Source organism: Dendrobates tinctorius, unplaced genomic scaffold (assembly GCF_039654945.1).
Source record: "Dendrobates tinctorius isolate UK_male_01 unplaced genomic scaffold, ASM3965494v1 ptg000073l, whole genome shotgun sequence".
In the NCBI taxonomy this organism is placed as follows: Eukaryota; Metazoa; Chordata; class Amphibia; order Anura; family Dendrobatidae; genus Dendrobates; species Dendrobates tinctorius.
Window position 1 is genome coordinate 28,764,631 of NW_027361741.1, and position 27,942 is coordinate 28,792,572.

Here is a 27,942-nt window from a genome sequence, read left to right on the forward strand (position 1 = left end):
ACAAACTAAGCCAGAAAAAGTTTTCTGAAAGAGGACAACTGCTTTAACCCCTTCACGACATGCGCCGTACTAGTACAGCTCATGTTGCGTGTCTCCCCCTTTGATGTGGGCTACCGGTGCTGAGCCCTCATCTTTTCTGGCACGTCAGCTGTTTTGAAAAGTTGACATGTGCCCGGAACAGCTGCGGGTGGAATCACGATCCACCCGCGGTTATGCTGCTGTCAAACTCTGACCGCCGCATTTAACATGCACTTCTGGCAAATTTGCTGAAAATCCGCCCATTGTGACCCCCGCCACGTGATCGCGGGTCACCGATGGGTTGGCATGACAACCAGAGGTGTCCTGGAGACCTCTATGGTTGTCAATGCCGGTTTGTCAAGAGCGCCGTCCATAGCAAGTGAGTAATTCTGCTACATACAGGTGATCTGATCATCGCCTGTATGTAGCAGCGACGATTGGGTTATGGCAGCTTCTAGTCTCCCATGGAGCCTATTGAAGCATGCCAAAAGTAAAAAAAAAGTTTCTAAAAATATTAAAAAAATAAAAATATAAAAAAGTTTAAATCACCCCCCTTTCACCCCATTCAAAATAAAACAATAAAAAAACAAACATACACATATTTGGTATTGCCGTGTTGAGAATCGCCCGATATATGAATATAAAAAAAGAATTAACCTGATCGTTAAACGTCGTAATAAGAAAAAAGTCAAAACGCCAAAATTACGTTTTTTTGGTCGCCATAACATTGCATTAAAATGCAATAAAGGGTGATCAAAAAAATCATATCTGCACCGAAATGGTATCATTAAAAACATCAGCTCAGCATCCAAAAAATAAGCCCTCATCCAACCCAAGATCACGAAACGTGGAGACGCTACGGGTCTCGGAAAATGAAGCAATTTTTTTTAAACAAACTTTGGATTTTTTTTTCCACCACTTAAATAAAAAAGAACCTAGACATGTTTGGTGTCTATGAACTCATGACCTGGAGAATCATAATGGCAGGTCAGTTTTAGCATTTCGTGAACATGGTGAAAAAAAAAATCCCAAAAAAGTTGTGGAATTGCACATTTTTTGCAATTGCACCGCACTTGGAATTTTTTTTCTCGTTTTTCAGTACACTATATGGTAAAACCAATGGTGGCGTTCAAAAGTACAACTCGTCTCGCAAAAAACAAGCCCTCACATGGCCATATTGACGGAAAATTAAAAAAAGTTATGGCTCTGGGAAGAAGGGGAGAGAAAAACAGAAATGCAAAAATGAAAAAGGGCTCCGTCTCAAAGGGGTTAATATTAGGGTTGTTGGCCTAACGGAAAGATTTTACAATTCTTCACTTTTAAATACAGATAGTGATATTGAAAACAACATTATTTTTTGCATTTTTAACTTGTATAATTGATTTAAACAATAATTCATTTTCTGAGTACATACTCCGCTTACGGTAAGTGTCTCTAATCTGATCACAAGCTTTGCACTGAACCCCCACGGTCAGTCTTGTCCCCAGTGTCCCACTATACGAAAAGTGATTTTCAAAGCAAGAGTACCCCTTCAAATCTGGGCAGTTGACAGTTTCCCATTAATCCACAGCCTGCCTGTATTTTAAATGACTTCTCAAGCTGTAAACTAGTTCCTTCTGTGCTACCTTTGTCCTATGCCAGCAATTAATTTACAAGCACAACGCCAGCAGTCATAAGGAACGTATGGAAGACACACGAACCCACTCAATATATGAATATGCATCGGCCATCAGGTAACTCAGTCGTTCATAGCCCCATAAAAGAAGCAATTGAGAGTTGTGGAAATGTGTTAGCGTTCCTGGATAGGAGTTTATGAGCAGTGAGAGGACACATGGCCACAGTAACAGACAGTAGTTGCTTGTGCGTTTCTCTGTTGAGAGGGAAGTTAACTTTTGATTCACGTGATCATGTAAAAAGTAGAGAACAGTACACTAACAATACTAAGAGGCGCAGGAAGAGAATGTTCCAAGCTGAGCATGAATATTGATGTATGTGCAAGCAGCCTATGCTGTCAGCTACAATTATTGTGCAGTTCCAGCTGGGCCCACAGAGAATAGGAGGGTTAACAGGAAATCCGACGGACAACTCAATGTAAAATGTTTAACTTTCAGAAACCTTCTCCTGTCTCTCAGGCTTTACAAAATGAATAGTAAAATATACCCTCAGATATTACTAGTACTGGGAGAAGCACTGCATCACTATAGCTATCTAGGAGGATCCAATGCAACCACAGACTCATTGTTTTGATAAATAAATTGTGTTAATTGTATTATATAATAATCAGTGATGAGCGCGCTCGTTACTCGAGTTTGCCTAGGGTGCTTAGGTATGCACCGAGTATCGCGCGTGCTCGAGTGACATGTTCGAGTTCCCGCGGCCGCATGTTTTGTGGCTGTCTAACAGCCATGGAACATGCAGCTGAGGGGACTCGAACATGTCACTCAAGCACTCGCGATACTCGGTGCATACCTAAGCACCCTAGGCAAACTCGAGTAACGAGCGCGCTCATCACGATACCAATAAAAATTAATATTATTCAAAATACAGTTAACACAATTTATCCAAATGACAAGTCTTTGGTTGCATTGCATATGATCCTCTAATAATAATAATATAAACATGACTGTAGACACGTTCAAAAGGGATCATGGTGGTGACATCCTAATGTCCATCAGCATGATGGAACCACAGTGCTCTCAGAGCGCCATTACCAGTGTCAACACTCTCAGTTTCACTTACCGTAGCTATAGCTCTGATTGCACAAAGACATAGAAGCTGTGAGTGGTCAACGCACAAATTAAAAGTTATTTTTAGACTCCAAAGTTGGACAATTCCTTTTTACTATTTAACTGCACTTACCACAATTTTGTTAAAGAGAATCGCTTTGGGTCAATACAAATACCCATAACTTGTGCTTCTACGGTCATATGTTTAGGTTAGGTAAAATAAACGTCCTGACAAATTCCCTTGCAGAAGAAGCGAACTCTCAAGCATGAACCAAACAATTTTATATATTTTATTAAATTATTGTCCTTATATTTATTATCACTGTCACCATTGGGGCTCACAATCTAAATTCCTTGCCAGTATGTCTTTGGAGTGAGGAAAGAATCTAGAATATCTGGAGGAAACCATGCAGATCTTGTCCTAGGTGAGGTTTGATCCAAGGACCCTAGTACTAACCACTGAGCCACTGTGATTTCCCTCTTCTTGTTACTTTCTGGGATATTGTACATTTGTGGTTAAGACTTAAGGTCAGGAACAAAAACAGAATAATGGGCCTCATGTGAGAAAACAGACCAAAAAAATATACCGTATGGCCATGGCAGCCAACAAGGGACATCATACACAGTCTAAGGCCGGGGTCACACTTGTGAGTGTGATTAGAGAAACTTGCGTGAGTCTCTCGCATCAATACTCAGCACTCAGGATCCGAGTCTGCGGCTGCATATATTTCTATGCAGTCGCACACTCCAGTCCCGAGTGCCGGCGGCAGTGCCGGGTAATGACGAGAGAGACTCATGCGAGTTTCTCGCATCATACTCGCAAGTGTGACACCGGTCTAAGGTTTAAAATGGGCTTTTTGAATAACAAGTCTTATTTTACTTTTGGCATTTTTCATACATGAGGCTGTACACATTTTTCTAAAATGTCACCAAACACCAATAATGGGTGATTCATTTTATAACTAAATAAGAGTGCAAATCTCTAAGGTCAACAGGGAGCCAATACTATAAATATATACATTAAATTCCATTCTTCTATTTTCTTACAGCTGTTTGCATAAAATCATAAGAGCAACTAAACACATTTGTCGAGAAATATTATGAAATAATCCTCTTGTCATGCACAGACACTTTACCCCATAGATAGTGTTATAAAGATATAGGAATGGTCCTCATATTTCACATTTTTACAGTTATGATGTTGTATTCTTAGCCAAGATTATTAATGGTCTAGTATGTCTCACGTGATAGTAATTGGATGAACTAAAACCATCTAATATATTTAGAGAAATAGTTTCTATAGAAAGCTTTAGATCTTTGGGTTTAGATACAAATAACTATGTGATGCCAATCATTTTGGGCTATTCTAAATGAAACAGGGCACAATACAAAATAAAAAAAAACTATTGTCGCACAACTTGTCTCAAAAGTTGTCATGCAACTGTCACATTGCATGCATGTCACCAAAAATACTCTTGACTAAGGTTTAAAAAAAAACCTGAAACCTAAAGAGTAACTATTTGCTTATATACTTACTCTTCAAAAATTGTAAAGTTATGACACACACACAATGTTGCAGTGCTGTTTCAATGCCCTGTTCAAACTTATTTTGAAGCTTGAACTTCTTTAGAAGCTGCTTTCAGCTGCTGCTCAGGAAGACTGATAAACTATATTTAACCAATCAGAACATAGAATTCCCTTGTCTGTGTGTGAAGGATAGGAGCAAAGAGTCTGGACAGGTATAGTCCTGTACTATGATTGTTTGAATATAGCGTAGGAATTTTTCTGAGCAGCAGTTAAAAGGAGCATGTTGTTTGCGAGAAAAGAAAGCAATGGTATTAACATATATTACAAAAAATCTGAACTTTACAATGCTTTGAGGATAATTGAAAAAGGAAACAGTCATTTAAGCATAACAGCAGCACATTATAGATTCCAATGGAGAACGGCACTAATACACAAATGTTAGTGTGGTTTCTATTGACTTCAAATAGTTTTTATGTCAGGTAACATTGTTGGCCTAGTTACAATGAATGTGTACTAAATGAGAAATTCCAGAGTGTTAGTACCCTTTGTGTCTGGTACTCTAGTGAAAGTCAAGGCATGGCCCACTGTTTCAGTCAAGGTTCCAGGAGAGTTTCACCTATCCAAAGGAATATTCTAGAAAATATATTTAAAGAGAATTGTATTAAAATTGGCATCACAGCTATGCCGTCAACATGAACATGCTCCCAGGACTGTGTTTGTGTAGATGTATCTCATCTCTTAGTAGATTATACTAGGAAAGTTTAACCTTATTAAAATAACAACAATAACAATAAAACTCTCAAAATTAACATAGTGATAACTTTTAATGTAACATCTAGTATCCATATGGTGGTTACCAGATATATGAGCAGTTTATATGGATGCACAGTATTGAGTGTTTTTGCTAATGGTGTGCCCTCTATTGATGTGAATGAATATCTACAAAAGTGGACTTCTGAAGAATATTGAAAAAAGATAAAGAACATACAGTGAGAAGACCTAAACACTATGCGTCAGAAGAATGAGGATGGTCTATCCCAATACATTGTATGCTTTGTTTGGAGGTACTTTCTAATTAAAGTTTAAAGATTTATTGCCAAAAAATAAAGTTATCCCCTATTCATATGGGACTGCCAGAAATATCCAAGCTGTATACTCAGCAGTCCCTTTGACAATGAATGGAGAAGAGGCAATGTATACAAGCACACCTCCACTCCATTCTCAGCATTCGAGAACTCTGATTGCTGGGGTCTCAGTGGCTGGACCTCCAGTGATCAGCAAGCTATCCTCTATCCTATGGATAGGGAATATTTAGATTTTTGTTGTGGGGAGAGGAATAACCATTTAAATGAGGGCATAAATTGCCATAGAGACTTGGAAAAATGAATCATAGTTTTTATAAACCCCAGCATTTAGTTGCTGCCTTTGCTGCGGAAAGGTGACATTGATTCTCATCAGAACACATCTCAGTCACATTCATTTCATTTCTACTTATCTATTCTGCACAAGTTACAACAACACTTTCACCCTCAATAAACGTAAGAAATATCAAGTCTGATACCAGAAGCAGTGCTACTGTCATACAGAAAGGCATGGAAACACACACGGATGTTGGGTTTTGATATTCATACTGTCCATGTCAAATACAATAACCCAAGTCTTAAACTGATGAGAAATCACACTTATAGTTTAGTCACTAAACTATACGATTTCTGAGTCACCAATACTGGCAAAATAACAAACGTATTTGTACAGTATAACATATATACATACATATATATATATATATATATATATATACACACACACACACTGGCATGTAAAAGCCTGGTCAATATTACTCTTATTGTGAACAGTTAAGCAAGTTAAAGATGAAATGATCCAAAAAAGGCGTAAAATTAAAGATAACAAATTTCCTTCGTAATATAGTAAAAAAAAATTGTCATTTTTTAAATATTTTGAAAATGACAAAAAGGAAAATGGGCCGATGCAAAAGCTTGGGCACCCTTGGGGATTTGCGTGCTCAGAAAACTCTGACCAAGGTTTCAGACCTTAATTAGCCTGTTAGGGTTATGGCTTGCTTACTATCATCGTTAGGAAAGGTCAGGTGATCCAAATTTCCCAGCTTTATAAAAATTCAGCCTCCTCAAACCTAGTACCAAAAAAGAGCAGGCATGGGTTCTTCTAAGTAGCTGCCTAGCACTTTGAAAATAAAAATGGTGGAGGCTCACAAAGCAGGAGAAGGCTATAAGAAGATAGCAGTTTTTTCAAGTTTCCTTTTCCTCAGTTTGAATAATAATTAAGAAATGGCAGTTAACAGGAACAGTAGAGGTCAAGATAAGGTCTGGAAAACCAAACACAATAACAGTGAGAGCTGTTCATAGGATTGCTAAAGAGGCAAATCAGAACCCCCGCTTGACTGCAAAAGACCTTAAGAGAGATTTAGCAAACTCTAGAGTTGTGGTACATTGTCCTACTGTTCAGAGACACCTGCACAAATTTGACCTTGATATAAGAGTCATCAGAAGAAAAACTATTCTGCGTCCTCACCATTCAGAGTCAGATCTATGAAAAGTATATCTACACAAGCCTAATGCATTTTGGAAACAAGTCCTGTGGTACAATGAAATTAAAATAGAACTCTTTGGCCACAATGATCAAAGGTATGTGTGGAGAGAAAGGGCACAGAATTTCAGGAAAGAACATCTTGCCAACCATTAAGCATGGAGATGGATCAATCATGCTTTGGGGTTGTGTTGCTGCCAATGGCACAGGGAACATTTAAGTGGTAGAGGGAAGAATGGATTCAATGGAATTTCAACAAAATCTTGATGCAAACATAACATCATCTGTAAAAAAAGGCAGCTGAAGTTGAAAAGAGGATGGCTTCTACAAATGGGTAATGATCCTAAACAGACATCAAAATCCACAATTGACTACCTCAAAAGGCACAAGCTGAAGGTTTCCAGATCTGAGCATCATTGAAAATCTGTGGCTAGACCTCAAAATAGTAGTGCATGCAAGATGACACAGGAATCTCTCAGAAGTGGAAGAATTTTCCAAGGAAGAATGGATGAAAATCCCTCAAACAATAATTGAAAGACTCTTGGCTGGCTACAAAAATCATTTACAAACTGTGACACTTTCAAATATATACCGTATTTTACGCATTATAAGATGCACTTTTTTCCCCCAAATTTGGGGGGAAAATGGCGGTGCGTCTAATAATGCGTATATACCTTACCGGTACCATTGCTGCAGGCTGGGATGAGGGCGGTGTCTGGCGCTGCTGCCTGCGGTGTTCGCTGCCTCTGCTGCCCAGGGTGTCCATCACCGCTGTTGCCTGGGGTGTCCGCCACCGCTGCTGCCTAGAGTGTTCGCCGCCGACACTGCTGCCCAGTGTGTCCGCCACTGCGGGGGGCTCTGACGACATTTTGTAAAAGATCTTGATGCCGAGATCTCCATCTGTGCATGCGCAGCCCTCCGGCGGCCATTTTCCCGGAGTCCACCATATAGGAAACCGCGGAACTGCAGGGTGCTCTGGCCTTTCACGAAATGTCAGCAGTGCCCCCCCCAGCGGTGGACACCCCGGGCAGCAGTGGTGGCGGACACCCCGGGCAGCAGTGCCAGACACCCCAGGCAGCAGTGACAGACACCCTGGGCAGCAGCGCCAGGGACACCCGCAGCACTGGACACCTACAGCAGCACACTGCACATCGGACACTCCTTCATCCCAGCCTGCATGAACCCACACCTGCTTCATCCAGCAGCGACCCTGGGACCCCGCTTCACCGCAGCCACCACCCCCGGTAAGCAATAAGACACATGGATTATAAGCAGCACCACTATTTTTCTCCTCAAAATTTGTGGTGCGTCTTAAAATCCAGAGTGTCTTATAATCCGAAAAATACAGTATATATCTTTGGTAGGATCTTCCAAAAACTTTGCCCATATCGAAAGAGGGGGCACACGAAATTTTTGACTCCATTGGTAAAAGTGTTGTTTAAAGGCAATGACCATTGTCTATATTCCCTCTTAGGGAATGCAGACAAAAAGTTCTTTATGTGCAAAAACACAAGATGCTAATTGACCTGGCATGCATTACATAGTATGCTATTCGTTTGATATTTTATGCATGTCAGTCGTTGGCTTGTCAAGGGAAAAACATATGATAGTTGGGGCAAAAAAATGCAAGGCTCAGGAGTTATAAGAACAGTGTAGCAAACTTGTGCTTGTCTGCTTTGGTATACTCACCTCCTTTAGATGGCGTTTAGACATAGTTATACCCTCAGATTGGAATAAATCTTTAACTGTCTGAGCTATAAATTAATTGCAACTGGAACCAGAGTTTAACATAAATATACAAATAGTTTATCACTGCATTTTCATCTCCATAAGCAAAACAGAGCATTAACTAGAGATATTCAATGTTGAAGTGAATATTTATACATTAGTCCCCTCTTCATTTTACAAGAGACATGCATAAAACCATGCGAACATGTGGGGATACTCAAAAATTCACTTTAAAGTACAGAGAATATACCATATGGAATGTGTTCTAGAACGTGCCGTACAACACAGTTTACATTAAACACATTCGGCAGCGTAACACTTAGCTTCGGTGCATTCCAAGAGCAATTAGAACCAGGACCTGGCAAGCATTCCCAACAATTATATAGGTTTGTGAGTCAGCATTTTATAATGTGCAAGTGTTATATGGATATACGGTAAGTCATACATCTACATTCTCTTTTCCTACTTTAATCATTGCCAGGTTACAGTATGATAGTGTCATGCCAAAGTGATACATTTTTCCTTATACCATTATCATGAAAGCACAAACTGAAATAATAATGATATAAGTTTGGTGATTTAGCATGATAGAGCTTCTTGGTGTCTTGGATACAAACTTCACGATAAGCTTTCGCAAAGACTACACTAAATGCTATTTATTTACGTGTATGTAAGGTGAAGAACAAAGCGTAATATCGCCAACCAAAAATGTGGCAAACTCAACAACTGCAAAATATCACCAAATTGAAAGACACGGCTGTAGAGATGAATGCGAGTGGTGGGCCAAGTTTTGCGGTGCTCCTTTGTTAGGCAATGCGACAACATAAGTTCAATATCCAAACACAACGGTTGACTTTTTCTAACCAACAAGGCAGCACAATTCTAAATGTTCACATCCGGACCGAGGCACAATCTTAGTTAAGCCAACAACAGCAAGGCAGCATACCAATAAAGACATTCCGAAGGCCGATGGCCCAGGTCGTGTGCACTGAAGCTCCTGGTCTATGATTTGGCACCATCTACCTATTAGGATATGTTCACACATGGCGTTTTTGCTGTGGATTTTTTTATGTAAATTAAAAGCTGCTTTTTACAGGACCAGCAAAAGCTGTGAGGTTTCAGAATTCTCATGTAAATTCTCCTTCTGTCCTGATTGAATTTGGGCCTGAAGCCTTTTTGAAACCTATAGCATGTACATACTTTCCGCGCTTTTGCAGCATTTTTCACCCATAAGGCCTGGATCACACTTCCGTTTTTTCAAATCCGTCAAAATCCGTCGGTTTCCGTCAATAAACGGATCCGCCATTTTTTTGGAGGATCCGTTTTTTTGTCCCATAGACTTCCATTAGCGGTTACCGCGGATCCGTCAAAAAACGGATCCGTTTTTTTAAAAAACGGATACGTTTGCAACCGCTTGTGGCAAAAAATGGAAACGGATCCGTTTGGCGGACACAAAAAACGGATGTGTGAAACAGGCCTTAGTAGGAAAGAGAAAGTGAAAAAACTCAACGTTATTTTTGTGACGTTTTTGATGACTAAAGTAATAAAGTAATTTTATTAAAGCTGTACTATAGACAAATCACACGTAATAAAAAATGCCGGGGAAAAAAACACTGCAAAACTATGAAAAAAGTGCATTTTGAGCTAAATATATTTACTGCCAACAGAGCAGTTTTTAGCTGCAGATAAAAAATGCAGCAAATACACTGTGTGTGAACAAACCCTTACACAGTCTTTTTACAAGATACACTATTATGGCACAGGTTTTCCTTTGCGATTGACTGACTTCCCTCTTGTTGGCACCAACTATCTGCTTTTATAATGTCACCAACACTTCTTTCAAAAATATTGTGGTGTAATGCATTTGTAACAGCATGTTGCAATTGTTACTCAGGGTTACTTTGCTGAAGTGACAGGTTATATGCCGTCAGACTCCCAACCCCCATGCCATGGTCAAAATCCACTTTATACCGTATTTTTCAGACTATAAGACGCACTTTTTTCCCAAAAAATGTTTTGGGGAATGGGGGTGTGTCTTAGTCGCAATATACTCACAAATCCTGTGGCGGCAGCAGGAGTCGGGCAATTCTGTGGCGGTCCCAGTCCGATGCTGCCGGGCAATGATCACACTCACCTCCCAGGCTTGTGCTGCAGGTTCGGCGGTGGGCTTCTGTGTGCGGGGGGGACTCCGCCGGCATTTTGTGAAAACCCCGCACATCCACTGCTGTGATGCGGTGGCCTCCGGGAAAATGGCTGCCGGGGGCGGCGCATGCTCAGATTGAGATCTCGGCAACGAGATCTCAGGACAAGATCTCGTTGCCAAGGTCTTAACCTGAGCATGTGCCGCCCCCGGCAGGTCATTTTCCCGCAGGCCACGGCAGCGCTGCAATGACACATTAATTTTTTTCCCCCATTTTCCTTCTGAAAATTTTGGGTGCGTCTTAATTATGGTACATACCACGATAGTCATAATGGAATCTGTCATACAGTAAAAACTACTTCTAGTTTTACTTAAGAAAGGTTTCATTACAGACCCAAAACATGTAATAAAGACTACTTGAAGCACAGCTGCTACTCCTACATAGCAGAGCGGTTAGCTAAACATCAACCTCTCAACTATTACTAAACGGAAAACTTCGGCAGAGACTGGAGTGAGATACTGCTGAAAAAAATTAGTTTAAAAGTCGCATTTCATGAATCTGCCTAAAACATCTGGATCAGCGAAATTATATCAGAAAAAAAAAAGGCTCAAAAAAGAAAGAACTTAAAAAGTGTTGTAAAAAGTACAGAAATTAAGGAGCAAGTACTAAAGCCAGTAAGGAGCAATTTACTCCAGAAAACTGAAGAAACAGCAAAGATGAAATGGGGCTTTAAACAATATTTTGAACTTTAAAGTTATAAAATGTTACAACTACACTTTTGAGTTATCTCATAACATTCTTTTTCTGCATATTCACAGCTACTTTAAAAATGTAAATGGTCGCCCTTGAAAACAGAGGTTTTGACTGATTGCTATATCAGATTTACGTCTTTTAGTTAAACTATGTGTCTTCTGATGACCCAGAATATGCTGTTTTCTGGTACCAGGAAAAAAAGAGATTCTGAATCTAACTTGGCCATGAAAAGAGAAATGAGTCAAGTTTACTATAAGATTATTCATCATCATACAGACATTATAAATGTGAAAATTTGCTTAAAGGGATTTTCCAATGAACAGACTTCATTTTAATTAATAGATCTTGGAATAAAAAGTTCCACACTTTGATGTGTAAAATAAAATGTTCCTTTGCTGAGATAATCTTATACGTGTTCCCCTGCGGTGTACTGTGTAATGGCTGTGTCTGACTATACAGGAACATGGTCTGATCATACCACAGCTCCTGGGCAGGGGAAGAAGCAAAAGAGTATACAGACAGGACAGCACGGGATCTCAGATGCTGGTTTCTGTGCGATACAACATGCTTATAAACAAGCAGCAAATGTTTTACCTCACAGAAAAAGTCTGCTGTGATTCCATGATGTATACCCTTTTGCATTCTTCCCTGCACAGGAGCTGTGCAATGTTAAAATAATGTTCCTGAACAGTCAGGGCACAAATTATGGTGGCACATTTATATGATTATTTCAGCTCAGTAACTTTTTTTTTAACACATCTATTTGTGGAACTTATTTTATTCCAATATAAATTGATTAAAATGTACTTAGTTGTTTGGAAAACCCTTTAAAAGCAGTGTTTTCATTCTAACTGAATTTCCAGAACTGTTAATTGTCTAGCCTTAAGCCACATAATACCTGATGGGTTAAGACTCCGCCTGGAACAAAATAAAGCAGCAGGTATTGCAGTCGCCGCTTTAGGGTATTTGCACACGTTGCAGATTAGCCTGCGGAATTTTCCGCACAGAATCCGCACCTCTTGGCAGAAAACGCAGGTAAAAATCCGTGTGTTTTTCATGCATTTTTCATGCGTTTTTGTTGCGGATTTTCATGCGTTTTTTTTCATACAGATTGTATGCGTTTTAGTAAGCTTAATAAAGATATGTTATTTAACAAAAAAAAAATTGTGATGTCATTTCTGTCCAACCTCCTTTTTTTACATTTGTCCAACCCACAATCCATTACACACACAGACAGATAGATACTGTAGATAGATAGATCTATCTATCGATAGATATATCTATCGATAGATAGATAGATAGATAGATAGATAGGTATATCGATAGATAACTAATAAGTCATGTCAGACTAACTTAATTTCCTTCTATGACGGTATCACTGATTGGGTGGATCAAGGAAATGCTGTAGATATAGTATATCTTGACTTCAGCAAAGCATTTGACAAAGTCTCTCATACAATCCTTATTGAAAAAATGACTAAGTATGGAATGGACAAGGCAACTGTTAGGTGGATTCATAACTGGCTTAGTGATCGGACCCAAAGAGTGGTCGTAAATGGCTGCACATCCAGTTGGAAGAATGTCTCAAGTGGGGTACCACAGGGCTCTGTCCTGGGCCCTGTATTGTTCAACATCTTTATCAACGATTTAGATGAAGGAATTGAGGGTAAACTGATTAAATTTGCTGATGACACAAAGCTAGGAGGGATAGCTAATACTAGAGAAGAGAGAGAGAGGATTCAAAAAGATTTAAATAAACTGGAGAAGTGGGCAGCAACTAACAGAATGGTTTTTAACAGGGAGAAATGCAAAGTACTACATCTGGGCAATAAAAATGAAAAAAGCATATATAGAATGGGAGGAATAGGGCTAAGTGACAGCACATGTGAAAAAGACTTGGGTATACTAATAGATCACAGACTGAATATGAGTCAACAGTGTGATGCAGCAGCAAAAAAGGCAAATGCAATTCTAGGATGTATTAACAGAAGCATACAGTCTAGATCACGTGAAGTCATTATTTCCCTCTACTCCTCTTTGGTCAGACCTCATCTGGAATATTGTGTCCAGTTTTGGGCACCACATTTTAAAAAAGACATCAACAAACTGGAGCAAGTTCAGAAAAGAGCGACCAGAATGGTGACCGGTCTGCAAACCCTGTCTTATGAGGAAAGGTTGCAGGATTTGGGAATGTTTAGTTTGCAAAAGAGAAGACTGAGAGGAGACTTAATAGCTGTCTACAAATATCTAAAGGGCTGTCACATTGTAGAAGGATCAACTTTATTCTCATTTGCACAAGGAAAGACTAGAAGCAATGGGATGAAACTGAATGGGAAGAGACACAGATTAGATATTAGAAAAAACTTTTTGACAGTTAGAGTGATCAATGAGTGGAACAGGCTGCCACGAGAAGTGGTGAGTTCTCCTTCAATGGAAGTCTTCAAACAGAGGCTGGACAGACATCTGACTGGGATGATTTAGCGAATCCTGCTTTGAGCAGGGGGCTGGACCAGATGGCCCAGGAGGTCCCTTACAACTCTACGATTCTATGATTCTATGATATATAGATAGATAGATCTATCTATAGATAGAAAAAATCTGTGTTAGGCCGGGGTCACACTTGCGAGAAACTTGGACGAGTCTCGCACCTCAATACCCGGCACTGCCGCCGGCACACGGACTGGAGCTTTCAGCTGCATAGAAATATATGCGTCCGCACACTCCGGTCCTGAGTGCCGGCGGCAGTGACGGCTATTGAGGTGTGAGACTCGTGTGACCCCGGCCTTAAGCGCAATATCTGTTTCAAAAAAATGGAAAAAAAAATTGTGTGGGCTCCCGCGCAATTTTCAAGACCAGAGGAGGAAAGCCGACTGGGGTCGGTGTTTGTAGCCTGGGAAGCGGGTAATACCCATGAATCTTTCCAGGCTATGAATATCAGCCCGCAGCTGTCTGCGTAACATTTACTGGCTATTAAAATAGGAGTGCCCCCCAAAAAAATAACGTGCGGTCCCTCTATAATTAATAGCCAGAAAGGCTACGCAGACAGCTGCGGGCTGATATTCATAGCCTAGGAAGAGGCCATGGATATTGCCCCCCCCCCCCGGCTACAAACACCAGTCCGAGCCGCCACAGAAATGACACATCTCTAAGTTGTGCCAATTCTGGCACTTAGCTTCTCTCTTCCCACTGCCGTGTAGCGGTAGCATATGGGGTAATAAGGGGTTAATGTCACCTTTGTATTGCAAGGTGACATTAAGCCCGGTTAATAATGGAGAAGCGTCAATAAGACGCCTATCCATTATTAATCTTATAGTATCAAAGGGTTAATAAAACACACACACATAAGAATAAAGTATTTTAATTAAATAAAACAGAACGTGACGCCCTCGATCTCCTGCAAAAAATTTAAAATAATAAACCAATTGTATACTCCCTGTCTGACGCAATCCAATTAATAACAAGTGTCCCACGATGATATCCCCTACAGAACAGTGATATCAGGTGATGTGACTCCTCTATAGGGCCTCCCAATGATGATAATCCTCCTGCAGTGCATCATTGAAGAGGTCAAGTGAGTTCATTCTCTCACTTTACGGCAATGCTGCGTGGGAATTTTATCACACAGCATTGCCGGTGAGAGAATGAACTGAAGTGACCTCTCTCCCAGCATCGGCGGAGGGATATACACCGCGGAGGGTTACCTCCGCTGTCAGTGCATGCCGGAGGCCGTGTAAAGCACTGACACCACCCGATGTCAGTGTTCTACACTGGAGATCGTCATGGGACACTCTTTAATAACTGGACTACGGCAGAAAAATAAGCATACGTTGGTTCATTATTTTATTTTTATTAAAGGAGACTAGGGCATCGGAGACTAGGTGATTGGTAAGTATGTACTCTATGTTACACAGCCCTGCACACAGACATGCACACAGTCACCGCCAACACTCCGCCCACCCACTTCCCTCCTCCCGCTCCGCAGCGTTTCTCGCACCCACATCTGCAGCAAAACCGCAGATCTTTTATTACATCTGGGGTTTTGCTGCGGATGTGCCTGACTCAATGCATGTCAATGGGTGCAGAAACGCTGCAGTTCCGCACAAAGAATTGACATGCTGCAGAAAATAAAACGCTGTGAATCCACATGTTTTTTTCCACAGCATGTGCACAGCATTTTTGGATTTCCCATTGATTAACATTGTGTGCACTCTACACTGCAGATTTGATGGAATTCCGTGCATCCAAAACGCTGCGGAAACGCATTAAAATCTGCAGTGTGTGCACATACCCCTAGGCAGCTAACCACAATCAGACCCCCTACAGACTGAATATTAAGAATAAGCCACTAGTTTTGCAGTCTCAAATAGTCTGCCTGAGAGAAAAAAATATGTTAAAAATTAGGTTAACCTCACTGATATATAATAATAGTGTGACACCGAGTCACTTTTTATGGAAAAGCCATGAGCCGGGATAGTCAAGGAGTCTGAGGTCAAAAGCCAGGAGAGTATGTCATAAACAGAGGGAAGAGGCAAAGGTGTAGTCAGGTAGAGGTCCGAGCTAAGAATACACTGGAGGATAGCGGATCAGAGCAAACGTGTTAACCAGACGAAGGGTCAGAACGAGGTTCATGGTCAGGCAGCAAAAGATCATCAAGCACAGAAAAGAAGACCAACCACACTTAGCTGAAGTTATGTCTGGCAAAGGTCTGGGACTGACTGCTGAACTAAGTAGCTGGGCAATCACCTGGGAGAAAGAATACCTGAAGACAGCCCAGCACTGCCCAGTCTGAGATTGAACTATCAAGCTGTCAGTCAAAACACCAACAGCTCAGGCCGCCCCTGCACCACCACACTGGATGACTGAGCTGTCAAAGTACTGACAACTTCAGCACGCCCCTGCACCAGATTGCACGGTTGAGTGGTCAGTAACTGCATCCCAGACACACTGAGGGGTGAAATCCTGACACACAGTATTGTCATTGCTCTTTATATAAGTAAACTATGTTGACATAGCATTTATACACTATCGTCTGTGTACGCACAAGGAAAACTCCTGGCGCACACTGTAGGACAAACATATCATTAGGGCCCCATTTATTCATGTTTCTTTTAGCATCCGTTAGCATATTAGTTTTGCAGAGTATAGGAAAACAGTCTTTCGCACTTTCACATGCAGAGTTTTACAGAGAGAAAAATGTGTGCTGCAAGTTTTACTTATTATTTTATCTCATGAAATCCTACAGTCACCATGTGCCACAGCATGCTTACACAGAGGCATTCATCAGAGCCTTCCTTTTGAGCTGGACATTTGCAAACCCCACCAATAGGAGTTTAGGAGTAGAGTAGGAAAGCCATATGGACTTCCAAAAACAAGTTAATTGCGAAAATGGCAGACAAGCACATACAAAATCACCAGTATTATACATTGGCACATGGTAGGTGGGAGTCCTGATACAAATTACACACTGAAGACCAGAAATAACAAACATAATTGACTACTGAATGTTCAAATGTCAAAACGATTTACATAGGCCAAACACAATAAAGTGGGGACGATTTAGGCTCTGTTCACACTTTGTCTGTTAAAATACCAGTCACAGTGATGGAAACCAGACAGACCTCATTATAATTAATAGGACCATATAGCGCCTCTGGTGTCTCCATGAGGTTAGTCCAGCACTTCCGTAATTTCCACATTTCTCTTTTTATATAGCCAGATGTGAACAGTGCCTTACAGATTCACCCCAAATTTAGACAGGATTAAACTAGGACAGATAATCAGAAGGATTGATGAAAATTGTAGAATAAATTTGGCATATATTTCTAGGTCAGCAATGTTCCTTTGCAGCGCTGGAGTCCTGGGTTCAAATCCTACCAAGGACAACATCTGCAAGGAATCTGTATGTTCTCCCCGTGTTTGTGTGGGTTTCTTCCGGGTTCTCCGGTTTCCTCCCACACTCCAAAAACATACTAAAAGGGAATTTAGATTGTGAGCCCCAAAAGGGACAATAATGATAATATCTGTAAAGCGCTATGAAATATATTGGTGCAAGATAAGAGAGCATACTAAATAAATAATAAAGCTTTATCTCTTTTCTACACTCCCTCGACGTAATGTAGAGGTGGGTGGTGGGGTGCCGAGCTGGGGGGGGGTGGTCCCACTTCTTACCGCGCAGAGATGACAACAGAGACACGATGGAGGCAGATTCTGGGTGCAACAGGTCCAAGTTTATTTCTTCACTTGCCGTCCGACTGACGGCACACCTCGCGGCCCTCCGTTTCCAGAGCCGCTTCTCACACCGTACACTGGAGACGTGTCTGCACACACCGTCCCCTCCTTTACTGTCGACGCTCCTGACAGTTCCGTCACTGTGGCCGCCTTAGGCCCATTAACCAACAGCGCTTCTACTGCTCAGTCGTCGTGTCACATACTGTGTCTTACACCCAGTACCTCGTCTCAACTGCGGTCCTTTCCTGTCAGGACCACCCCCCTGACGTCCTCTCTCCTCAGTCCCCCTGGTCTGGATTCTCCTCAGAGTGCACAGACTGTCGTAGTCCTCCTGTCACTTGAGCTCCCCCTGGGGACTGGAACTTTCTGGAACCCTCCCTCAGTATTTATAACTCTCCCGGTTCCTTGAAACTGTCACTCTAACTGTCACCACGCCCCCCATGACCAACGGTTTCTAAAGCCCTAAGCTGCTGTAAAGTCCTTTGCTCACACTCCTCCCTGCCATCTACTGTCCTCCCAAGGTACTGCACGCCCACTACACTTTCCTAGATGTATTCCCACTGTAATAACTGACACCTACCTACACTGTGCAAACCTTTCCTTCTTCACTCTGACTAGTCCGTCCGTCCGTCAGGTCACCTTCCCTACACTCCCCCTTCCTTTGTCCATTGTCGTCCTCGACAATCGTCATCCCTGCCTTCGTCGTTCTGAAGCTACACCTACATTCTGTTGTCGGACCAGCTGTCGAGCCAAACCCACTATCTGCGGGGGCCGAACCATACTGGGAGCACTATGCTCTGAGCAGCCTACTGCTACTCACCAGCGCGTACGCCACATGACAACGTCTTTCAAACTGGGCAAGGTACACCCGTATTTTCTCTACGGCGTGTATCTTTCCCCTACTCTCCCCTTCTGTTACCTTTCACTATCCGGTACGCCATGATCGAGGCCACACACCTACCAGATCATTCCCGGCGCCCGCCTTTCCTTCTTCAGGGGTGTCCGTGGTGTTGGGGACCTGACCTAGGACGGCTGTCTTTCTCACGTCTTCCAACTCATTTTCCCTTCTTTCAATTACATGTCATGGTCGGCGTCCCGGTCTCCCAGACCTCCTCAACTCTTAGATCCCTACGGGATCTCACACTTTCCTTTGGTCCCGCAGACCTTCCCTTACCCGGACCTGTTGCATTTTACTTTGCATATTATAGATCAAACAACCTTATAATATCACAAGTACCCATTTTTATAAATTTTTTTTTTCATTTTCTTTTGCTTTAAAACTCAACATTCAACAATAAACATCGTCAGTACTCCTTTTCCCTCCCCCTTCCTTGGACATGGACACTCCCTCTTGTCTTCGTATCCCCGTTCTGTCAAGTTTCCAAATCAGTAAGTAACATCCTGTAAGAGGAACATTCTTAAAAAAAAAACCAGCTTAATCACATAAAACAAATTTTTTTTTTTTAAAACTAGAACTGTTCATTCAGACTCTGACAGTCCAGGCCATCTCCTGATGGCCGGTAGCAAGGGGCCCACAGCCGTGGAACTCCTGGGGTGAAGGGAGTGTCCAATACAGTCCTCTTTACGGGGGTTCGCGTTCCTCGGGCACCGCCAGTACTGCCACCGCATAATACCCGCGGGGGCAGTATTCTTTATAATAAGAGACAAAGTCCCCTATTTCCAGGGCACGGCCGTGACGTATGGAGGCTACGTTCACGTATACCTTCTGACCAGTCTGATCACGTATGAAACCATACCCCCGATCCACATTGGTGTACACCAGCCGCCCCCGGGATCTTTCCACCGCCATGCCAGCCTCCCCTTTTGAATGAAGCAGGCTCCATACCTCCTGCTCTCGAACCTTCTTTTGTTTTACCACCTCCGCAACCCAAACGGAGGGTACCGCGCCAGTCCCAGAGTCCGGTGGGCGGGACCTTGCCGAGAAAGGGCGCGGGGCAGAGGCGGCCGATGATATCTGTGGCCCAGCAGCCGCTGGGGCCGGGTAGCGGATGGGAGCAGCCGTGACTCCGGAGGGCTGGTCCACAGGGCCCGTTAAACAGACCCCAGCCGGTTCCAATACTGGCATTACCGCGGCCGCAGGGTAGGCCGCATCCACATCTTCCAGCAAAGCCGGAGCAACGGCCGGTTCGGGTGATGAGGCTGACACCGGCCGAGGGAGCGCAACCGCGCCTTCTGTAAATAAGCTCCGCCCTGGTGACTCCGGGCGGGAAGGCTCGGGGACGGGAGCGAGGGCCTTGCTCAATTCCGCGTATAGCATAGGGCCCTCCGCAGCAGGGCCTTCCGGTACACTGGAGGCTGCGTGTTGTGGCAAAATGATAGGGGCCGCTTGTGAAGCCGCCGGCAGGGCCGGGGGAACTCTCACCTTCCCCGGCGCCGCGGCCTCCGTCACACCAACGCACGGCTCATCCCGCAGCCTCCGCTCTCCAACTCGCTGCTTAGCGGGCCTAGCTTCCAGACTCAGGGGCTCCGTGGGGAGACTCTCCGCCGGTATCAATGGCGGCCGCTCCTTCTGGCTCCGCACAGACTCCTCTTCTTGTCCATGGACCCGAAGATGACGTCTTCTGTCTCAGCTCATTCTCCTGCCGCCACTGCCATTCTAGGCGGCCAATGCCCCGACACCCGCAGCGTCTCATACCGTCCGGTGGGCAGCAATCGAATGGCGCCAAGCAGCCGCTCCCAGGCTTCTCTTCGGTGTCACTCCCTCTGTGGGGTGGGGCGTTGGCAGGCCTCTCCACCCACCTGTCAGGGTCCAAAATAGGAAAACGTTGGCCTCCGGGCACATACTGCTGTCCACGGGGGTACGTTGGAGGGGGTCCCAGTCCATTCAACACGACTGCAAACACCCGGCCCTCTCCCCTGCGCTGTAGTAATGCCGCCATCTTGCGTAGCACCTGATGCCGCCCCGGATCTTCGGTCAGCACCCCTGAGTCACCAGAGCGCTCCCAATTTGTAATCCACAGGTAAGCCAATTGTAATCCACAGGTAGTTATTATCCAAGCAGCACAGTCCAAGTCCAAGTTTAAGGCAGGCCTGCCGCAGAAGATGATGTATTAGCGGCGGCGATCCTGCCGACTACGCCAAATGTAGAGGTGGGTGGTGGGGTGCCGAGCAGGGGGGGTGGTCCCACTTCTTACCGCGCAGAGATGACAACAGAGACACGATGGAGGCAGATTCTGGGTGCAACAGGTCCAAGTTTATTTCTTCACTTGCCGTCCGACTGACGGCACACCTCGCGGCCCTCCGTTTCCAGAGCCGCTTCTCACACCGTACACTGGAGACGTGTCTGCACACACCGTCCCCTCCTTTACTGTCGACGCTCCTGACAGTTCCGTCACTGTGGCCGCCTTAGGCCCATTAACCAACAGCGCTTCTACTGCTCAGTCGTCGTGTCACATACGGTGTCTTACACCCAGTACCTCGTCTCAACTGCGGTCCTTTCCTGTCAGGACCACCCCCCTGACGTCCTCTCTCCTCAGTCCCCCTGGTCTGGATTCTCCTCAGAGTGCACAGACTGTCGTAGTCCTCCTGTCACTTGAGCTCCCCCTGGGGACTGGAACTTTCTGGAACCCTCCCTCAGTATTTATAACTCTCCCGGTTCCTTGAAACTGTCACTCTAACTGTCACCACGCCCCCCATGACCAACGGTTTCTAAAGCCCTAAGCTGCTGTAAAGTCCTTTGCTCACACTCCTCCCTGCCATCTACTGTCCTCCCAAGGTACTGCACGCCCACTACACTTTCCTAGATGTATTCCCACTGTAATAACTGACACCTACCTACACTGTGCAAACCTTTCCTTCTTCACTCTGACTAGTCCGTCCGTCCGTCAGGTCACCTTCCCTACAGTCACACCAATATCTTATTCCCAAAAGATGACACGCGCCATTGAAAAATCAGTATTTTACATATCCTCTTAGCCATATCCCTTTTTCAAGACAATTCAAATGTGTCAACGGAGGTCTAAAAATGTCTAAACACATAATAAAAAAATTGGCTAAATCAATGCACTCCCCATTTTTGGTCCAATTTTTTAATTCCCTCCACTTTCTTAGTACAGAGTACTTTAATATTACTAATGAGTAGTCTCCAATTAACCTGCATTGTTTGAGTTCTAAAGCTCCTCCTGTAGACAAGTCCACACGCCGGGCCAATCACTTGCTGTATAACAGCCTACAATGTAAGGAAAAGGCGGCAGTAACTTTCCTGACTCTCTGTGTTTCCCCTCAGAAGGCCCTCCCGAACGCACGAAAGCTTACACCACATTTTTACAATGTCTAAACTGTTATACACCATGTCTGGCTAAAAAGTCACAAATGTTAGCAAAATCATATATACATCAGCAACTGTGTATACTAGACAGATGAACTCCTACTATTAGCCACTATAGGATTTTACTGTAACCTGCCACTTAACCCATATTGCATATATGACTGGAGATACAGTAGGCTGCCATTTTGAATTCTCATCTTAAAGCAATAAATGTAACGGTGACGTTGAGGCTTGTAAAGATATATAATGTCACATTAATATTGCAACATACATACAGTGCCTACAAGTAGTATTCAACCCCCTGCAGATTTAGCAGGTTTACACATTCGGAATTAACTTGGCATTGTGACATTTGGACTGTAGATCAGCCTGGAAGTGTGAAATGCACTGCAGCAAAAAAGAATGTTATTTCTTTGTTTAATTTTTTTTTAAATTGTGAAAAGTTTATTCAGAGGGTCATTTATTATTCAACCCCTCAAACCACCAGAATTCTGTTTGGTTCCCCTAAAGTATTAAGAAGTATTTCAGGCACAAAGAACAATGAGCTTCACATGTTTGGATTAATTATCTCTTTTTCCAGCCTTTTCTGACTATTTAAGACCTTCCCCAAACTTGTGAACAGCACTCATACATGGTCAACATGGGAAAGACAAAGGAGCATTCCAAGGCCATCAGAGACAAGATCGTGGAGGGTCACAAGGCTGGCAAAGGGTACAAAACCCTTTCCAAGGAGTTGGGCCTACCTGTCTCCACTGTTGGGAGCATCATCCGGAAGTGGAAGGCTTATGGAACTACTGTTAGCCTTCCACGGCCTGGACAGCCTTTGAAAGTTTCCTCCCGTGCCGAGGCCAGGCTTGTCCGAAGAGTCAAGGCTAACCCAAGGACAACAAGGAAGGAGCTCCGGGAAGATCTCATGGCAGTGGGGACATTGGTTTCAGTCAATACCATAAGTAACGTACTCCACTGCAATGGTCTCCGTTCCAGACGAGCCCGTAAGGTACCTTTACTTTCAAAGCGTCATGTCAAGGCTCGCCTACAGTTTGCTCATGATCACTTGGAAGACTCTGAGACAGACTGGTTCAAGGTTCTCTGGTCTGATGAGGCCAAGATCGAGATCTTTGATGCCAACCACACACGTGACGTTTGGAGACTGGATGGCACTGCATACGACCCCAAGAATACCATCCCTACAGTCAAGCATGGTGGTGGCAGCATCATGCTGTGGGGCTGTTTCTCAGCCAAGGGGCCTGACCATCTGGTCCGCATCCATGGGAAGATGGATAGCACGGCCTACCTGGAGATTTTGGCCAAGAACCTCCGCTCCTCCATCAAGGATCTTAAGATGGGTCGTCATTTCATCTTCCAACAAGACAACGACCCAAAGCACACAGCCAAGAAAACCAAGGCCTGGTTCAAGAGGGAAAAAATCAAGGTGTTGGAGTGGCCTAGTCAGTCTCCTGACCTTAACCCAATTGAAAACTTGTGGAAGGAGCTCAAGATTAAAGTCCACATGAGACACCCAAAGAACCTAGATAACTTGGAGAAGATCTGCATGGAGGAGTGGGCCAAGATAACTCCAGAGACCTGTGCCGGCCTGATCAGGTCTTATAAAAGACGATTATTAGCTGTAATTGCAAACAAGGGTTATTCCACAAAATATTAAACCTAGGGGTTGAATAATAATTGACCCACACTTTTATGTTTAAAATTGATTAAAATTTAACTGAGCAACATAACTTTTTGGTTTGTAAGATTTATGCATCTGTTAATAAATCCTGCTCTTGTGTGAAGTTTGAAGGCTCTAACTTATTTGCATCTTATCAAACCTGCTAAATCTGCAGGGGGTTGAATACTACTTGTAGGCACTGTAGCTCTAGATTATAGGTTGCAGTTAGTATTCTTAGGCCCCAATCACGCGATTTTTTCATGTATGAGAAAATCGGGCAGATTATTCTGATCAGACTTTGATGAGAGTGTGGTATGATTGTCATCCGATTTTCTCGTACATGGAGAAATGTAAGAAATTTTGTTACACCGTCTCCATTCTGATAGTCCGTGAAAATTGGATGGCCATAAGATGTCATCCGAGTATCCAATTTTTTTCACGGACCCATTGACTTGCATTGCCGATTTGGTTCCGACCCTTAGATCAAAATCGGGACAAGTCTCCGATGTTTGCCGGGAACCACGGAATCTGAGGAAAAATATTGTCTATGTGAATGGTCCCATAGAATATCATGGGGTATGAGTGCTATCCGTGAAAAACACTCATATGCATGAATCGGACATCTTTATGCATACAATGCCATCTAAACGTACTGAACGGAAGCATAGTTTCTGCATATCATGGCTAGAGGCCATAACGCGACTAGAGGCGAAAAAAGATTGGGTCTGGAGAAAAGAAAATGTCTATATGAAAAGAAGTTCATAGAAGCCAAAGCTGCTAATTACCTCTGACCCCCTTATTTCATACATCAACTGTCTCTAACCGGAATCTAAAATTGCCTTTGTATGAATTATTAATAAAAATAAATCAAGTATTAATCTCCTAATTAAGTTCTGCCACTTATTACAATTATACCTTCCAGTATTTCATTCTGCAATTTCTAAAGCATTCTGGTAAAGGATATATTCATCCCATTAGCTGAGATTTATTGCCTTGCAAATGCAATATATTGCAATATAATTGAAGTGTTGAGGAGAGGGAACGTAACTACCTGTTAGAAAAGTCACAGCCAAGTTATTAAAGAAATTAAAGGAACTAGCAATTCGCATCATTAAAATGGCGTTTGGCGGTCATTTATGAAACGCCTTTCCATGGATTCCTCTGCCTATCAATGACGATTTCATCCTCACTGTCAACTCATTAATCAGCACAGCACAAAGCTGGACGATCCAGGCGTCTCAGGGTCCCTGCCATTGCCTAGAAGTGGCCAATCAATCCCATGTTATGCAATTCTGGGGCCCCTCCTATTGGAAACCCACTGTGACACATTCTAACTCATTAGCTCCTCTTTACTATGTCCACTTCTCATTGCCTCTGTCTAGTACTTTGTGCAATTGTCAAAATATTGTCAGCAAATTTCCAAATATTTACAGACAAAGCTCCATTATCTCCCACAGCATTTACTAATATACCACGTTCAATTAACCAAACACGTGCCAACCCCTAAAACTCTGAGAATATTCTGTAGGAATCCAGCCATCATCTTCACTCTTGATTTACCGGATTTCCCACCAAACCACACAATGTTGAGCAAGTTGGACATTCCATGGTCCATTCTAACGAGGTTATGGTTTTTTGTTTTTTTTGTTGTTTTAAACTGGCCACAGTATCATCTAATAGTCAACTCTTTAGCCTGTGTGTGTCACAGTGGTCACCTCTCCAAATGATATTGATAAGTAACAGTGAAGGCACCAATGCTACCTAGGGGGTAAGGTACCCAGACTACTTTTTAATCTTCCCCATAAGTTTCACATTATGTCAAACATTGAGTTTCTCTTTCAGGCAGTGCAGACTTTCTGCAACAGTTTTTCAGTTTGCTCAGTCCTGATAGAGATCCTCTTTAAGATACATTACTTCTGAAAAAAAAAAGTTTTATAGAAGTAGCTAGAAGTCATCACTCTGAGACTTCGAGGAACAGAACTTCCCTACCAGCCTTTACAATGCATGTTTAAGTCACTTATGACTTTTTCTAGTTTCCTTTTACAGGAATATAATACTTCTGCAATCTCTGGAGTTAACCCCTTACACTCAATTCCCTTTAAGAAGCATACATTGCTTACACCAAGTACAATCTAATGGTACACGCTCTTACCCAGGAGATTTGCAGACATTCCTTCCTCTAGGATTGAGTTCTTGGCCACTTCCATAGTTCACACAGCAAAGCATTAAAACCACCACAAAGAAGAAGTGAGACCCTGGTGTCCCCTTGTGTTTCACAAGCTGCAGAGTCCATTCCCTCACACATGGTCCCTCCATCCCAGAGAACTTTCCTCCTCTCCTCATTCCCATCCGACCCAGAGAAGCCGATTGCTCAATCTGTATCCCAGACACCCTTGATCACTGCAAGGTTTCAAAGTCCCCCAGAGGCAGCTGGCAGTGGGGGGTAGATGGGCATCTCAGCAGTGGCCAGAGGAGCCTCCAAACTTCTCATGAAGAATGCAATCCACGAGGTGTCTCCTAGATGCCCTGTGCAGGGAGTGGGGGGACAAGTTCCCAGACTGTGGTGGATCCCAGTGAGGGGGCGAGTAGCAGGACTCAGATGAGCTGCAGGGATGTGCTGAGGATGAGGAGGGACCGTCTTGTTATTGTGCAGCAGCTCACACAACGGAAATGGTGCTCAGTCCCTGTGACTGCCAGGCAGCTTGAAGTGATTTCTACGGCAGGAGTGGCAGAAGGAAATTCCAGATTTGCTACCCTGATCCTCCAGGAGGTGGGGCATATTGGACGTGTCCCACCCCACTCTGACCAGTATGGGCATTGCTGCTACAAGTCACTCACTGAAGTTTCCTCTTCTGCCTGGAGTTGTAGTCAAGTCCGAAAGTTTCACCACTTGATAAAGCAGCAGAAGTGAAAGTGATCCCTGTGCACACTCCCTGAGCAGCTCTGACCATGCTTCATCTTCTGTGTCATCAGAGTCTTTTCTTAGCATCGATTTCCTCAAATCCATCTGCAGATCTGACCCTGGTATAATGGAAACTCAAATCTGTTGATCTAATCAGGAAAGTCTGACATCTGACAACCGCTTTTAGCTCATAAAGGAAGCAAATCTGATGATATATTGGTTATTATCCCCTCTCACCCTTAGTGATTTCTAGGAATATTGCCAATCAAGCGACCATATATAAAGAGTAGGACACAGGATGTACATTATATCTAAGGCTAAGTCCACATTGCGTTAGGGGCCTTGCGTTTAACGCATCCGTTACACAGCGGCGCTAGCGCTATGTAACGGATGCATTAACGCCCCCATTTGGCCGCAATAATAGTAACGCATCCTAACGCATGCCGAAATCGGCATGCGTTACTTTATAACGCACCCACGAACGCTGTCTGCAGCGTTTTCGGGTGCGTCAGGTCTAGCGCAAAGCGAACGGACTCGTTCCCTGTGCATGGACCTGTATGGCTAACGCATGGTAGCGAAATGCTACCATGCGTTAGCGCATACCATTAGCGCTAGGACACATAGATGTCAAAAGTGACATCATCGTTAGCACATCCGTTTAACAGATGCGTTAAGCGGATGCCCCTAACGCAATGTGGACCTAGCCTTAGAGTGCGCGCCTCCTCTATTGCAAAACTTCTTTTAGGGCTCGTGTACTTGGTCGTACTTTGGGCTCGAGTGAGATCCGACAAAACATCCGATCGCACTCGGACTGATGCTATTTTGTGGATCACATGTTCAATTTTTTTCCTGGACCGAGGACAAATATCTCAGCTTGCCCAAGTTTGATCCAATATTCGAATTACACGCGGCCATGCAAGTCAACGAGAGCGCAGAAACCATTGGACTGTAATCGGATGTTATCTGCGTTGTGAAGTAGCGCTGTCATTCAGATAGGGGATTCTCGCTTGGCAGCCAAATGATCACATCCGACACAGGTTTTCCATAAAACCATAACAGTACATGCGGTTTATTATGCAGAATAAACCTTGACCAATAGCATAAAGTTCATATCACCAGCATAGCGTCGATTACAGAGCTTCCCTCTGTTAAGCCTGTGGTCACACCGGTTATGCATACACAGGCTCTTCAGCCTCAGTTATCTCACCCACATCAGGGTTTCCTCGTGGCTGTTTCTCCATGCTGCAGACATCCATTCCCTCCAGGGAATCATCAGGCACATGCAGCTATTACACACAGCCACTTCTTTGCTGTCAGGCAGACAGCCCCAACTCTCAGTGGGACCTTCCACAATGGACCAACCAGGTCCCTGCATTCACCACCTGTGACCTACCCTGTCC

At 43.5% G+C, this 27,942-nt stretch overlaps 1 protein-coding gene across 1 annotated transcript in view; it reads right to left on the minus strand.

Annotated features, from left to right (window-relative positions):
- SCARF2 (scavenger receptor class F member 2) overlaps nucleotides 1-26,401 on the minus strand; it is a 299,967-nt gene extending 273,566 nt beyond the window's left edge. Inside the window, exon 1 of the mRNA XM_073582707.1 lies at nucleotides 25,793-26,401. Within this exon, the coding sequence (XP_073438808.1) occupies nucleotides 25,793-25,989 (197 nt within the window). The 5' untranslated portion in view covers nucleotides 25,990-26,401. The remainder of the gene's footprint in view (nucleotides 1-25,792) is intronic.
- Between the last annotated feature and the right edge of the window lie 1,541 nt (nucleotides 26,402-27,942).